Genomic DNA, 14,844 nt, shown 5'->3' with positions numbered 1-14,844 from the left:
GTATTCTGTAAATACTGTCATGGATTACTGCCAGTCATGGAAAACTCTGTCACTTTTACACTTTTAACCATTTAGATATCTAACAAATAGAAGAAACGATTCTAGACTGTTGGTTGCAGCTGGATAGAAATTAGTTTAGAAGAAAAGTTTGCCTTTATGGAGAACTCAAGTACTGTTATGTTTTTTAACTTCTGTGGATTGCAAAAGACATGGATGAATAAGTTTGTGTACTTTCCATTGACTCTTCTAACATACCTGCTCATCTTATTAGTGAATTTGACTTTGATCATTACAATCATTCTGGAAAAAGGCCTTCATGAGCCTATGTACATATTTCTGTGTAATCTGTGTATTAATGCACTGTATGGAACAGCTGGTTTCTACCCCAGGTTCTTATCAGATCTTCTGTCAGAAGACCAAGTGATATCATATGGTGGATGTGTGACTCAAGGTTTTGTAATATACACATCGGTTATGTGTGAGATTACTCTGTTAACAGCAATGGCTTATGACCGGTATGTAGCAATATGCAAACCTTTACAATATCATACATTACTAACACCTGTAACTGTGGGGAAAATCATTGTCTTTGCTTGGTGTTACCCTCTTTTGATCTCAGGGATAGCGGTTTTATTAACTGTTCGACTGCCTTTGTGTGGGTCTCGCATTTGTAAACTTTTTTGTGACAATGGGTCTATACTTCAACATTCGTGTGTGCCCGTTACTATTAATCGTATCTGGAATGCTTTAACTTTGGCGGGTCAAATTTTACAAGTTATTTTGATTGGCTGGTCTTATCTTCAGATTACACGTGTGTGTCTGAGATCAGAAGAGGGAAGGATCAAGTTTACTCAGACATGTTTGCCACACTTATTGACGATGGTTATTTTCATTGTAGTAACTTTGTTTGATGTCTTAAATGGCTTTTATAGAGACCAAAATATGCCACTTAACCTGCGCAATCTGATGGCTTTGCAATTCCTTATTGTACCACCTGTATTCAATCCAGTTATTTATGGTCTCAACCTGCAGAAGGTTCGAACAGCAGTTTTTAAAAGGAAAGACAAAATTAGCTACTAAACATATTATTTTGTTTGGGGGGGGGATTGTGCGTCTACAGTCAATGTAGCCTTTAATAATTTTAAACAACTTCTACTGAAACATATAATGTTTGTGTTGTGGGGAAATTACCAGACAGGAAACGGGAGTGCAGTTAGTTTTTCCTTTAGTCAAAACTAACAGCCCCCGGCACAACAGTGTGCATGTGCATTTCCTATTAGGTGTAGTAACATAACACTGCCATAATACATTACTGTTTACTAACGTCATAGTAACCAATATAAACAGATGTAGATCCAAGACACTACAAACACATTTTTAATGGTTCCTTAATTTGACCACTACTATAATGACATACCTTTTGACACATTTCAGAATATGAAGCATTGACGAAAAAAAAAAAAAAACCTTTACACACAAAGTTCATAGAGATTTCCTGTTTGTTTACATGCAAAAATAAAGATTACATAAATCTTTTTTGAAATCCAAGTATTATGGTCTTAACTTCCGGACATTACCTGCATTTACAAGGATAGGAAAACTAAACAATGGCAAGACAGAACAGACTGTCTGCAGCAAATTACATTTAAATGAATATAAATTGCTGGCAGTTTTTCTGTCACCAATATCGTGATCCATCAATAGGTATGCAGTGGGTTGCATTCCCATTATCCAGCTATTCCAACTTTAAAACCTAAATTACATTTTAACAGTACAACGTATGAACTTCATAATTTCTTTCTTTGCCAGTGAATAAGTCTTGCCGACATTCCTCCCCCCTTCACACACTCAATAATATAAGAGTGGAGCAAATATATGCGCAAGTAAAAATATATATATTAGCAATATTTTCAAACCTTGTAATCCCTTCAAATGTAGATTGCAAGGGCATCTTACTGTATTTAAAGTCTTAACATTTTGCCAGAGTTCATAGACATTATTCTGCTGAAGCTTCTTGATCATGGAATTTACCCTCACTGCTCCTTTCTTTTAGTAAAATATACGTTCAGCATATTCAAATGTAGCATTTGCTTGTTTCTTGTGTTACATTCTCTGGGTCATGCCTGGCTTCTCCTGATAAGACCCAGTTTTTAAAAGCTTTTCCTGCCTTGAAATCGAATTCAGATAACTTATTTATTTTGACCTTTATTTGGCATCTTCTGTAAACCTTGACCAAATCTGCTTTCCCACTTTGTTTGTGGTTATCATAATAACTTGTCAACTCAGCTAGATTTCAAATATCATAGACACAGGTATATATGTGATCTGTTGTGGCCTGACTATACAAGAACTCGCCGACACTTTCAAATAAATTCTGCTGATTGCCATGGCGGTTCAATTCAACTGTCTTTCATCAAAAGATTCTATCATCGCTGATACATGAAATGTTGGTTTTCTGTTAAATCTACGTTTACAAAAACATGATGTACTAACAAAAGACATGATACAATATTGTAATGTCATGTACTGTGATGTAATTCCCAAGTGGTCTTGGACCACAGTATATTTAGAGAACAAGATAACAGATCACTGCAGTATTCTGTAAATACTGTCATGGATTACTGCCAGTCATGGAAAACTCTGTCACTTTTACACTTTTAACCATTTAGATATCTAACAAATAGAAGAAACGATTCTAGACTGTTGGTTGCAGCTGGATAGAAATTAGTTTAGAAGAAAAGTTTGCCTTTATGGAGAACTCAAGTACTGTAATGTTTTTTAACTTCTGTGGATTGCAAAAGACATGGATGAATAAGTTTGTGTACTTTCCATTGACTCTTCTAACATACCTGCTCATCTTATTAGTGAATTTGACTTTGATCATTACAATCATTCTGGAGAAAGGCCTTCATGAGCCTATGTACATATTTCTGTGTAATCTGTGTATTAATGCACTGTATGGAACAGCTGGTTTCTACCCCAGGTTCTTATCAGATCTTCTGTCAGAAGACCAAGTGATATCATATGGTGGATGTGTGACTCAAGCTTATGTAATATACACATCGGTTATGTGTGAGATTACTCTGTTAACAACAATGGCTTATGACCGGTATGTAGCAATATGCAAACCTTTACAATATCATACATTACTAACACCTGTAACTGTGGGAAAAATAATTGTCTTTGCTTGGTGTTACCCTCTTTTGATCTCAGGGATAGCCGTTTTATTAACTGTTCGACTGCCTTTGTGTGGGTCTCACATTTGTAAACTTTTTTGTGACACAGGGTCTATACTTCAACATTCGTGTGTGCCCGTTACTATTAATCGTATCTGGAATGCTTTAATAGTGGCGGGTCAAGTTCTACAAGTAATTTTGATTGGCTGGTCTTATCTTCAGATTACACGTGTGTGTCTGAGATCAGAAGAAGGAAGGATCAAGTTTACTCAGACATGTTTGCCACATTTATTGACGATGGTTATTTTCATTGTAGTAACTTTGTTTGATGTCTTAAATGGCTTGTATGGAGACCAAAATATGCCACTTAACCTGCGCAATCTGATGGCTTTGCAATTCCTTATTATACCACCTGTATTCAATCCTGTTATTTATGGTCTCAACCTGCAGAAGGTTCGAACAGCAGTGTTCACGAGGAAAGACAAAATTAGTTACCAAAAATAACTTTTTGGGGGGGATTGTGTGTCTAAAGTTAATTTAGCCTGAAAATATTTTAAACTTCTACTGAAACACATTTTCAATGGTTCATTTATTTGACCACTACTAGGACATATATTTTGACACATTCCTGAATTTAAAGCATTGATGAAAAAAATGTATTTACATACAAAGTTAATAGGGATGTCTTAACTTTTTATGGTCTTAACTTCCAAACAGGATAGGAAAACAGAAAAAGAAGAAAAATAGCAAGAAAGAACAGACTGGCTGCAGCAAATTACATTTATATTAATATAGATTGAAGGCCAGCTTTTCTGTCACCAATATAGTGATCTATCAGTTAGTATTCAATGGGTTGCACGCCCATTATTCAGCTATTATAACTTTAAAACCTCAATTACTTTTTGGACATTGAGCAAGTCTTGCACATTTCTCCCCCCTTCACATTCAAGATTCTAGAGTGGAGCAAGTAAAAAAATGTTTTTGGGCCATTTTTTAAATTTGGGCAACAAAAACACATCAACACACTTCTGAATGGAAAAGACTACACACATGCATTTAAGTAGTTCCTCGGAACTGTAGCTTTGAGTCTTTGCAAAATGTTACAAATCAAATAATATTACATAAATAAAAACCTTTTTGAATTATTTCTACTTTGTAGCTCAGATGCCTGGTTCTTAAGGATTATTAATGGGTAAACATGTTACAAAACTGTGAACATGGATTTGACACATTTATAATGAACGGAATTAAATATTGAAGGTGTTCCCAACAAGGACATTACATATGTTGTTCTACTCATATTGGGTTTTTGAGTGATATACCTGAATGGACACCTCAAAAATACCCCCCACCCACCTTTGCAATTCCAGGAAATACTGAAAAGTATATAAAAATAGATCTTATGATCGGTTTGTTTATCCAGGTTGAATACAGTGATACGGTTTAAGCTTCAGATACTTTGCACTGGACAGTTTATTCGCATTGCTTATTTCACAGCGGGACTTAAAGAACATTTAAATAAATCAAAAACTTGTAATACAGAGTACAGACTGAACAGGTCGTCTTTGTACATTTATTTTCCTAACCAAAGAAGGTGAACCAATACTGGATGAAAAAGTGCTTCAATAACGAACTTGGCATTCCGTTTTTTCAGCAGTCCGGAACACAAAGGGTTCGTAGTTTTAGTAATAAATACTGCAGCAAAACATACCATGCATAATATACAGTCATTTGCATACAATGCAATTTGGACAATCTTCTAGGCTAACTGATAATATATATAAATATGTACATTATGAAAATGTACACAAATTACTTGTGTGTCATGTCTTACTAAACAATAGTAAAACTTGGGATTCACTTCTGAAAACATTCACACAAAATATCTAAACCTTGGTTCAAACAGTGAAGATGAGACCATGAACTTTCAGCATGGTGTAAACAACATGTTTTCAGTCATAAATATTTATATGGCTGACTGTTGCAACAAGCTGACCAAGAATGAATATTCTCCTATCAATACGTCTCACGACACCTTGCAGCCAACCCAGTAGTTGCCTACCCTGACACCTAGTGGACACATAGTGGAATTGCCATCATTCAGTCCAAGGGAATTGCGTAATACTGCATGCAAAAACATTCTGCAACTATTAAACTGTATGGTATATGTCCTACTGACGATGTATTTGGAAATAGGAGGCAGCTTGCTTAAGACAAAAATATGTATATATCTTGAATTGGCCCTTTTATAAAGCTTTTCTAATGGAACAGCAGCCCTGGTTTCTCAAAAGAATATCAGGTGAATTTGACAATACCAAGGTTCGTCTCTCATCTGATTGGTTCACCTTTTTCCCCTCAAACTAATGAAAGTAAACAGAAGCCTTAGCCACACTGATGGTTGTGGAGAAAGCAAGGGAGTGTGTCAGCTGTTTTACAGAGGTGTTCATGCAGCGAGTTTCACACGACCATGTGTCTTTTTGGTGAAGTTCTACCATCGTTTGTACGTTAAAAGCAGCATTGAATAAGAGAGGTTTTATGTTTACACATACACACATACAGTGTACAGACCCAGAGAGACTGACACAGTCTCATCACATCTAGTGTTGCGACGAAACACCAAGGTGATGGAACTGGGTCTGCTTTGATTGTTCTGCAGGAGGACCATAATGCATTGTGGTTATTTTCATGGAAATGCAAAAAAATAAATGTAAATATATATATATATATATATATATTTCTTTTTACAATCCGTTTGTAAGCACAGTTCCAAATTGAGTAATACTGAAATCACCCTGTGAACATATAGGGAGGGGGGAGGGAGCTCAAACCAGCAAATGACACAAGGTTTCACTGTGAGGATAAACATTCATAGAACGCAATAAGGATCATACACTATGAAAAGATGCACAAACAAAGTATACGGAGATCCCACCTAGATTAATCGACGGATCAAGTTGTTCTTTTCAGGCTCCAGAAAATCTTCCACGAGAGTCTGAGTAACTCTCTCAAGCTCCTCCTCCAGGCTTGAGATGTCACTGTGGAGCAAAAAGACAACACATTTCCTCTCTTTAAAGTCTTTATAAACAATTACGGAATTAGCTACACATTGTCGGTGAAAGATTGGAAAACAAACACAGAATCTGAGGTCAAAATAGGATGAAACCCTAGTTTTTGTAATGCATGATTACTGATCATTGTAATGGTTCAGGATTATTTATCTCCTTTTTCAGAAATTCTGGATGCTCGAATTCAAACAGGAAAATTATATTGTTATTTTATACATTGAAATAAATTCATATTTAAATGTTAAACAGATGAATTAAAAGCCAACACATTTGGTGGTGTTTAAATTTCAATATTAAGCATTCAATGCCTAATGATGTCAAAAATGACAAAACATGATGTCACTGATTTCCTTCCATACTTGATACAAACCTTTTCCCTGGTGATGCACAGAACTCTGTGTAGTATTTTATCTTGGGCTCTGTCCCACTGGTCCTTAGCGTGGCGACAATGCCATTCTGGAGAGTGAAAGTGACCATCTGGCTACTCTTTGTCACAGGTAGTACCTGGGAACAGAGATGAGAGCGAATGACTACTCACACACTGAAAAGTATACTGCATCACAGAAGTACACCATGACGTCAAATTAGAATTCACTTACAGATCGTTTGTCGGGCTGACTACTATCATAGCCTGTGGTCACATCTCTCACATGCGTTATGCTGTAGCCTCCGCATGACTTAGGGTACGTGCCCTCCCCTTCGAAGTTGCGGATACGTCCGAATATTCTGCTCACCAGTGGGGGGTCATTGCAGATCACGTAAGACGTTTTGGATAGGTGATAACCGTATCTGTAGGATAGAAATAATCTGATTATATTAATGAAAAACTAATATAATCGAGTTCTCTTGACCTCTGCTAGTATACACCATCATAGATTGATGCCGTTATTGTTTTGTTAAATTGGAAGTCCTTCCTGCCAGTGGCTGAAATACTATAACGCTTCCTGTGAGCCAGAATACTAGCAGTGCTGTTAGCGCACCACTTAATCACCTCACTGTTACCATTCAGGACATTCTTAGTCCTTAAGTGGAATTATACTGCACCGTTTAAACTGCTGTTAAGTAGGTACATTTCTTGGTACTTAAGAACATCTCTCTCCATATGAGCTTCTGCATTTAGATACCGACACTCATTTGTGCGGTTCAATGGTTTGTGCTACAGGTGAGCAGTACCAGTATTGCATGCAATCTTTGTTATTAGCCTGGTTTAACTTGTGCATTGTGTGTCTTCTGTGTTCCCCATTGGGATAAATAAAGTTGAGTAGTTTATTTGGATATTATTATTCCGCTTTTCAGAATACTTCATTTAGATAGGGACATCCCTATCTAAATGAAGTATTCTGAAAAGCGGAATAATAATATCCAAATAAACTACTCAACTGCATGGAGATGGTGTGCAAATACTTCACTGACTTCAGATTAATTTACTATTTACTACTTACAAAATAACTATTTGAAAGACACTCATTGGCCTTCATGGACAACAATCACTTGCATTTCATAGATGTTGTCCAGCTGCTGGTGAAGGGTAAGGTTCTTGTTGTAGAGATAGGATGCCATCTCAGCCACAACCACAGCTGCACTCACACCATCTTTATCTGGCACGACACTGCCACACAGGAACCCTGATAAACATAAAATACAAAACAAAGACAACACAGGGGCAGTTTCATGAAAGCCGCAGCAGCGAGATGTGTTGTTACTATGTGTAAGAAGGAAAATGTGTTTACATTTTTCAAGTGGCTTCTTCTTTTACAGTACAGTAAGGTAAGTACACACAAGCCGATGTAAAGAATAAAACACCCCTTAGAGAAGAGAAATACCCTTGTGTTTTCAACAGTAGATAAAACCGAGAACTGTAATAAAGCAGTTTGTTTACCAATAGACTCCTCAAAGGCAAATATTACTTCATTCCCCGTTTTGGACAGCTCGTGTATTCTTTTACCTATCCACTTGAAACCAGGAAGTGTTTCCTGTGGAACAGGAAGTACATCACACAAGGTCCTAGCAGATGTTGAAAAATCAGTGTTTTTAATCTTCTAATCTGACATAAATACAATCACTTGAGGTTTTGTTTTGATACGCCGAATGGGATCCCTCCAACTAATCAGGAGCTACGATATGTCCACACCTCAGCCTCTCTCTCAAGCTCAGTGGAGAATAACACACCTCAAAGTGGAAGCCCTCTAGCCGAGCGAAGGCCTTGAGGATTTTGGAGGAGACTGTCGTGGCCAGCATGTACACTCTTTCTGTGTCTGCCGGATCGGGGTGGCTCTCTTTCCAGTTGAACAGCATCCACCAGCCCAGCAGAGCTGCTAGCTCATTTCCTGTATAGACTTTCCACCCAGACCTTTGCAAAATAGCATCCAGTACATATTAAAAGAACTTCAGTTCCGGTACAGCAACTCTGATGACCAGAGCCATTATCAAATTATTACTTGCTGTGGATATATTAAAAGGCTTATTTGCTCAACTTTCTCCATCCTAATATCTGAGACTCGTGTTGGTGCATTATTGATGTATTTACCCGTCAGAATGCTCTGCAACAGCTAAGCGATCTGCATCAGGATCTGTTGCCATGACAATCTTCGCACTCTCTCTCAGCAAGGCGAAGAGAAAGCTCCTGCAGCATCAGAACACAGGGATGTGGAGCATTTCTAAAATGTTTTGCATTTAACAGAACGGTCAGTTGACATTTCTCTAACGGGTGAAGATTTTCCTACCAAAACAGATTCTCCCTCTTCTGGATTTGGACATTGGACAGTGGTAAAGTTTGGATCAGGATCCATCTGCTGCGGTACAGGGATGGGAGGAGGAAAGCCAAATGCCTGGAAGGCCTGCTGGACATAGTTGTGGCCTACTCCATGGAAGGATGAGTGGACAAATTTTATCGGGGACTTTATGTTGAGCTCTCTGTAACATAAAACCCAGTGAAATGCAAGAGTTAGGTATTTAATAATCCTGTTGTTATATTTGTCTGAAAACACGTCAAATGGATTAATAGAGACTGATTTGACTTGAGCTTTGGCTATGGGGAAAAAGTACCTGTGAAAACAGATGGAATTCAACTCCTCCATGTAACTTTTACATATGTCTGGCAGAGGATCACTGCTGAGGGGGCTGCTGTCTGCTAGCGTCTCATTCCAGGACTCGCTCCAAGGCTCTGCACTCTCCTCAATGCACCTCAGGATCTCTTTGTCATGAGGTGATGAGATCTGTGCACCATTATGCCAGTAGACCTGTACAAGGAAGCAACATTTGTGAACGGGGTCTCACACTCCCCTAGTTGTGAATCGTGGAATATTATTTTAAATAAAGAAATCTAATTGCATGCTTATACAAATTTAAAATAAACTCACCTTGTATCCATTGTCCTCCTTACGGTTGTGTGAGGCAGTAACCATCACACCAGCGGCTGCTCCTAGTCTCATAACAGCATATGGCTAGGAGGGATTAGGGTTTCAAATTGAATTTAAATACAACTACAGGCATTATTATACTCCCATCACCAGACCCATTCACAAATGCAATGGAACATCAGAGCAACAAAATGTAATCTTGGTTGTATACAAAAATGCCTCAATGATGCTCCTCAGTACGGTCATCATGTTAAACCTGCCTCATATCATATAAACAGTTGTGATTGGCCCAAACAGATTCTGTTCAGAAGGAAATCGGATTGAATGGGAAGGTGGCCAGAACAATCTGCCAAAGCAAAAAAACATAAGATGGCTGATTCGTCTGATTCCCAGGCTACAGCGATTATTGAAATAAACCAGAATATTCTCCTACATTTACATTACATTTACATTTAGTCATTTAGCAGACGCTCTTATCCAGAGCGACTCACAGTAAGTACAGGGACATTCCCCCGGAGGCAAGTAGGGTGAAGTGCCTTGCCCAAGGACACAATGTCATTTGGCACGGCCTGGAATCGATCTGGCAACCTTCAGATTACTAGTCCGATTCCCTAACCGCTCAGCCATCTGACTCCTAAACTTTACATTCATTAAAGCAACCATATTAATGGTTTGGGATCAACAGAACAGCAAAAAAAAAATGTATTTGAGGAATTCATTGTATTGTAAAAGAGTAGTGTGGTGCTGCCTATTAAATGTAATATCTGTTTCATCTTACCACAAAGGGGGTGGGGACATATGTAGAGAAGAGATAAACTGGAATTGCTTTACAGAGCATCACAGAAGCAGTTAACTTTGCAAGCCTGTGGAAATCAGACAATACTGTTATGGTCTCCCATAGCTGATAAACTTTTAAATTCCTTAATTGTTAAACTACAACGTTAACATTTTCTTAAGTGATCTGACAGTGTTGACATCTCAAACAAGTTTAGAAGTACAATTCTTGTTTACTGGCTGTGGTTACAAAATGTGTGTGTAAAATTCCAAAGCTAAGGTTGAGGAATACCTTTCACTAGTGCAACCACTGGCCTCCTGTGCTCGTATGTCATATCCGACCACGATACCACGACTGCTGAAGTCAGGAAAGGTTTCAGATAGATATTTGTATATACCCTGCAGGGACAGAATGCATAACATGCCTGCATCACTCATTTCAATATCTGCTCTGTTAGATGTGAAAACTTCACTTTGTAGTTATTAGAATAACTTCACTTAGTAGTTATTAGAATAATTAGTTTGAAGGTAGGGCTTAAATCACTCACCTGTGTAGACTGGATGATAGTAAGGTCATTGATTCGGGCAAAGCCGGCACCCATGGCAGCCCTTAACCCTGCCGTCCCAAACGTCATCCTGGAGCACATCCTTCTCCTTAGCTCCTCTTCATCACCAGACTGCAATAGGGCCTCCACCTGTGCCCGAGTCTGTGGATTCTGGGCAGATTAAAATAAATCACGTGTAGGTCTACACATTTTAGGCATCTACTGAACACCACAGTAATGAGTATAGCAAGTCAGCCAAAACATTTTTTCAGCTCACAGGTACCTTCAAGATGGGGGGAATAGTTCATTTTTAAATGATTCATTTTAAGTATAGCAACACCATGCGCTGCATATTCGTATTGCAGATTTATAGCAATGATGTAGCTGGACTTCACGGTCTGACATTTAAACAGAAGGTCAGCCAGATCCACATAGCATTTGCCCCCTTTTAAACTAGGGCTCTGGTGTTGAATGTTGGTGGAGCCCAGCTCTGCTGCACAACTATTTCTCAGAAGGTTCATTAGCCTATAGCAATAAAGAAACTGCCCATAATTTTTAACACACAAATGTTTTTTAACGACACGTTCCTAACTCTGGTCAAGATAACTTGTTTGGTGTGTTATCCTGAATCTACATGAGTTGGCTTCTATAAGTAACGATGTTCATTATAGGCAACCTGAATGGTTGGCCTTGTGAAGGCTGCAAACATTAGCCAGACCTAGCTAATATATTTTCATAGCTGTCAATGAAGTTCGCAAGGTTGTACGCACTACATCCGTAGAATCACCTTGTCCCAAGTTTTCCATTCATGTATTGCCTTATCCAGTTGTGGGTCCCCAGTTGCATGGTAATTGACATTGTCGTTCATATCTCCGTTGTCCACCATAGCAGAATTGTGTGCGGCAAAACATGAAGTTTAGCTTGTAGCTGGCTAGCTAGTGGTTATCGGTAGCCTAGCTGATACTGAGAAGCTTGCAGCGCAGCCAACGTCGTTATACAGTAGCTCGCAGTAACCAACTTCATAAAACTTGATAATTCGCAAGCGAGCAATACCTTAAAACAGATACGTAACAAATGTGTCGGTTCGTTGGTTAGCTTTCAACTTAAAAATAAAGTTGATTAACCCGGTTTCGATTTTCTCCGCTAGCTAGCTAGCCTAGTTATGTTCTAGGCTACTACCGCTGTGTCTAGCGGCTTGATTCCGTTAGAAATCAATGCTAACGCATTTGCTAGTAGTAGCTTATCTACCTGTCAAATTCCACACTGCATAGCCTAACCATTTAAGTAACGACTAACTTTCTACTGAAGCTCGTTAATAGCATCACTTCTGGTCTTTGTTTTTGATTGAACCATTATATTTTTCCAATATTGAGCCAATCCGATTTGCACGTGAGTTAAGACGACTGCGTAACTGCCAGCTGCGAATGCATAGGAAATCAAATGTCTGTGGGGAAAGTTTGTTCAATGTATATCCAGTTAAACCATTGATGGGGCATTAAGACGAGTGTATCCACAAGGCACAACGTTTATCCACAGGCTGACGTCATTTCATGCATTATAATGCATTTCACATATTTTAGCAACACATTTAACAGCACAACAAGATTGTTGCACTTAAGTAACCAAAAAATGATCAGGTAACCAACCATCAAAGGGGGTGAACAAAAAACGCAGTAAATACAATTAGATTTCATTTTTATTAATGTGGTTAGAGCTGCCATGCAACAGTGTACAATCAAACTGGTCTTTGAAAGTTTCCAGTAAATGTAGGGTGACTTCTTCAGTAGACATATTTCTTCCCAATTCTTGGCTGAGGGAGGTCACACCTTTTCCTACAATTCCACATGGCACGATGTTTTTGAACCAGTCCATGTCTGTGTTGCAATTTAGTGCCAATCCGTGAGACGTTATGTATCTCCCACAATGGATTCCTGAAAAGCGAATGAACCTCAGACGTGTTAAACACAAAATTATTTGAACATTTCCAAAAACAAATCACTATAGATAACAGTAAATTGAAACATGTATTCACCTATGGCACATATCTTGTTTTCACCAACCCATACTCCTGTGTCAGGTGAAGTGGAGGCTTTAATTCCAAATCTGCTGCAAAGTTTGATAACTGTTCTCTCCAGCTCGCACACGTACCATCTCACACTCTTTCTGAAGGAACCCAGATTTAAAACCGGATAGCACACCAACTGACCAGGGCCATGGAAGGTTATGAGTCCGCCGCGGTTGGTGCGAAAGAATTCAGCACCTAGAAGTTTAAGCCTTTCCTCTTCCTTGGCAGGATAAGGTGCTTGCCTTATTCCAATTGTGTAGACTGGCGGGTGTTCACAGAGTAGCAGAGCGTTGGGAGACTTCACTGATTTATCAAAGTGTCGCTTGACAAATAACTTCTGCACGTCCAGTGCACGCGCGTAAGGAATGCGCCCTAAATTGACCACTTCCACAGCTGCTTTCATGCTGCATTTAAAACTTATTTTAAATGTTAAGGTCAGACAGTGTGTTGCTAATCAGGAAGTGAAAAATCCGATTATATTTGAGGTCTCCTTGAAGTCAGCACAAGTTGGTTGTCCAGTACAATAATAAACCTTTCAGTCTAGCTAATCCATAGCATAGGCAAAGGTAGACGTAAATGTAGAATACATATTTACTTCAAATAATGTTGTCTGAATGTTTTCATTAAATATGTATCAGCCTATTACCTACATGAAACGGTCAAATTGTGTAACACAAATGTGGCTCGCCATGTTGTTTATTGACATTTCTTCTTCTATACTATTGAAGAAGAGAAAGCTGGTGAACAAACTGTGGCGCCACCATCTGGATGAAGTGTGTGGCCTAACACTGTAAAGGCTCCCTTTGAAGACTGTAGTGTGTCTAGTCTACTCTTTAAGCAACAGTCCTTGAGAGATATGGGTCTACATATGACCATGTAGCTAAATGTCGAACACGTCAATCAAAAAAATATGATTTACCCGCGTAGAGGATTGCAGATTTAAATTGAGTATCATCGATTCTTTTTCCTTCTTTCTATGCCTCCAGTAATGCCACCTCTGGAAATCGAATGTTTTAAATACAGGCAAATGTGATCCAAGTCTACAGCTGAACCATCATGTGTTATCTATTAAATTGAATATCCTTTAAATAGTTCACTGTTTAGCTCAGTAAGAACAAATCTTGTTGGTGAAACCCCGACAAATTACAGAAGCCTTGAGTAATGTAATTAAACTAACTTTGATAGGCCCATGTGTTTGCCAATGTCCTCTACTAAGTGTCTCAAGTTTTTACTCTTTATTTGAATCACAAGTTCATCCACATGATGTTTCTAAGTAAGTAAACTCCTCCTTGGAGGGTCATTGCCATTGCTTGTCTAAAACCAAGGAAACTGTGTGAAGTTGCAGGACATCCAACATCAGGATCAACATGAAATATCACTGCATATTGGTACTTCTGGCTTTCTTGACTCTTGCATGTAAGTCCTAACTCAAATCTATTTTGAACACTGCTATTTTGCGGAATTCACAATAGTAATGTTTCTATAGGCTGTATCTCATATCTCAACTCCATGCATAGTTTATATAAACTCATACACTAGCAAATTGAGACCAATCTCTATATTTGTAACTTACATATCATGTGGATTATGCATTAATAGCCTACATCTTACTGATATAATTTTATCAACCGATGCATGATGTAATTCAGCTTTGAGGATAAGGCAATCCATTTGTGGAGGATGTTTCACTGACACGTTAATGGAAATATAGGGTATTGATAAATAGCCACATATAATAATAACTATTTTTCCACTGCAGATAAAGCAAATGAGGTCGCTGCATTTCCATGGGGCTGTTCAAACTACAGTGGAGTCTGTCGCCCTGTCTGCCTGCCAGCAGAGCTACCGTTTGGACCTTTT

General features: G+C 38.5%; 4 protein-coding genes across 4 annotated transcripts; 2 read left to right on the top strand and 2 right to left on the bottom strand.

Annotated features, from left to right (window-relative positions):
* The first annotated feature begins 151 nt into the window (after positions 1-151).
* LOC146257723 (olfactory receptor 6N1-like) lies at positions 152-953 on the top strand. Its single transcript, XM_084674784.1, has 2 exons — positions 152-756; positions 933-953. Exons 1-2 carry the CDS (start codon positions 157-159, stop codon positions 951-953), a joined length of 621 nt encoding a protein of 206 aa, XP_084530910.1. The 5' UTR covers positions 152-156.
* Positions 954-2,458: 1,505 nt separating this feature from the next.
* LOC146257722 (olfactory receptor 6N1-like) lies at positions 2,459-5,250 on the top strand. The gene is made up of 2 exons (XM_084674782.1): positions 2,459-3,327; positions 5,219-5,250. The coding sequence occupies exons 1-2, from the start codon at positions 2,751-2,753 to the stop codon at positions 5,248-5,250; spliced, it is 609 nt and encodes a 202-aa protein (XP_084530908.1). The 5' UTR covers positions 2,459-2,750.
* Positions 4,632-12,388, bottom strand: pgm2l1 (phosphoglucomutase 2-like 1). The gene is given in 16 exon segments (XM_084674701.1): positions 4,632-5,826; positions 6,109-6,211; positions 6,612-6,745; positions 6,841-7,030; positions 7,737-7,866; positions 8,121-8,214; positions 8,411-8,591; positions 8,769-8,834; positions 8,836-8,864; positions 8,965-9,154; positions 9,287-9,480; positions 9,601-9,684; positions 10,379-10,463; positions 10,667-10,773; positions 10,923-11,090; positions 11,707-12,388. Coding segments are annotated over 15 exon segments (1,854 nt in total). The 5' UTR covers positions 11,806-12,388; the 3' UTR covers positions 4,632-5,826.
* A 209-nt stretch (positions 12,389-12,597) lies between these two features.
* On the bottom strand, positions 12,598-13,699 carry lipt2 (lipoyl(octanoyl) transferase 2). The gene is made up of 2 exons (XM_084674616.1): positions 12,952-13,699; positions 12,598-12,850 (listed from the first exon to the last, which is right to left on the bottom strand). The coding sequence occupies exons 1-2, from the start codon at positions 13,385-13,387 to the stop codon at positions 12,603-12,605; spliced, it is 684 nt and encodes a 227-aa protein (XP_084530742.1). The 5' UTR covers positions 13,388-13,699; the 3' UTR covers positions 12,598-12,602.
* Between the last annotated feature and the right edge of the window lie 1,145 nt (positions 13,700-14,844).

The sequence above is a fragment of the Hypomesus nipponensis genome, chromosome 15, assembly GCF_054491055.1.
Source record: "Hypomesus nipponensis isolate SF chromosome 15, ASM5449105v1, whole genome shotgun sequence".
NCBI classification, from domain to species: domain Eukaryota; kingdom Metazoa; phylum Chordata; class Actinopteri; order Osmeriformes; family Osmeridae; genus Hypomesus; species Hypomesus nipponensis.
Note: the sequence above shows the minus strand (reverse complement) of the source record. Positions and strands in the feature narration are given on the sequence as shown.

What these genes read in the sequence shown, in the direction of transcription:
- LOC146257723 (XM_084674784.1), top strand. Translation starts at nt 157, where the DNA reads ATGGAGAACTCAAGTACTGTTATGTTTTTTAACTTCTGTGGATTGCAA. An exon ending in TCTGGAATGCTTTAACTTTG is followed by an intron (nt 757 to 932) that starts GCGGGTCAAATT and finishes TGGCTTTTATAG; the next exon opens with AGACCAAAATATGCCACTTA.
- LOC146257722 (XM_084674782.1), top strand. Translation starts at nt 2,751, where the DNA reads ATGGAGAACTCAAGTACTGTAATGTTTTTTAACTTCTGTGGATTGCAA. An exon ending in TGTGCCCGTTACTATTAATC is followed by an intron (nt 3,328 to 5,218) that starts GTATCTGGAATG and finishes GACACCTTGCAG; the next exon opens with CCAACCCAGTAGTTGCCTAC.
- lipt2 (XM_084674616.1), bottom strand. Translation starts at nt 13,387, where the DNA reads ATGAAAGCAGCTGTGGAAGTGGTCAATTTAGGGCGCATTCCTTACGCG. An exon ending in AAACAAGATATGTGCCATAG is followed by an intron (nt 12,851 to 12,951) that starts GTGAATACATGT and finishes TTCGCTTTTCAG; the next exon opens with GAATCCATTGTGGGAGATAC.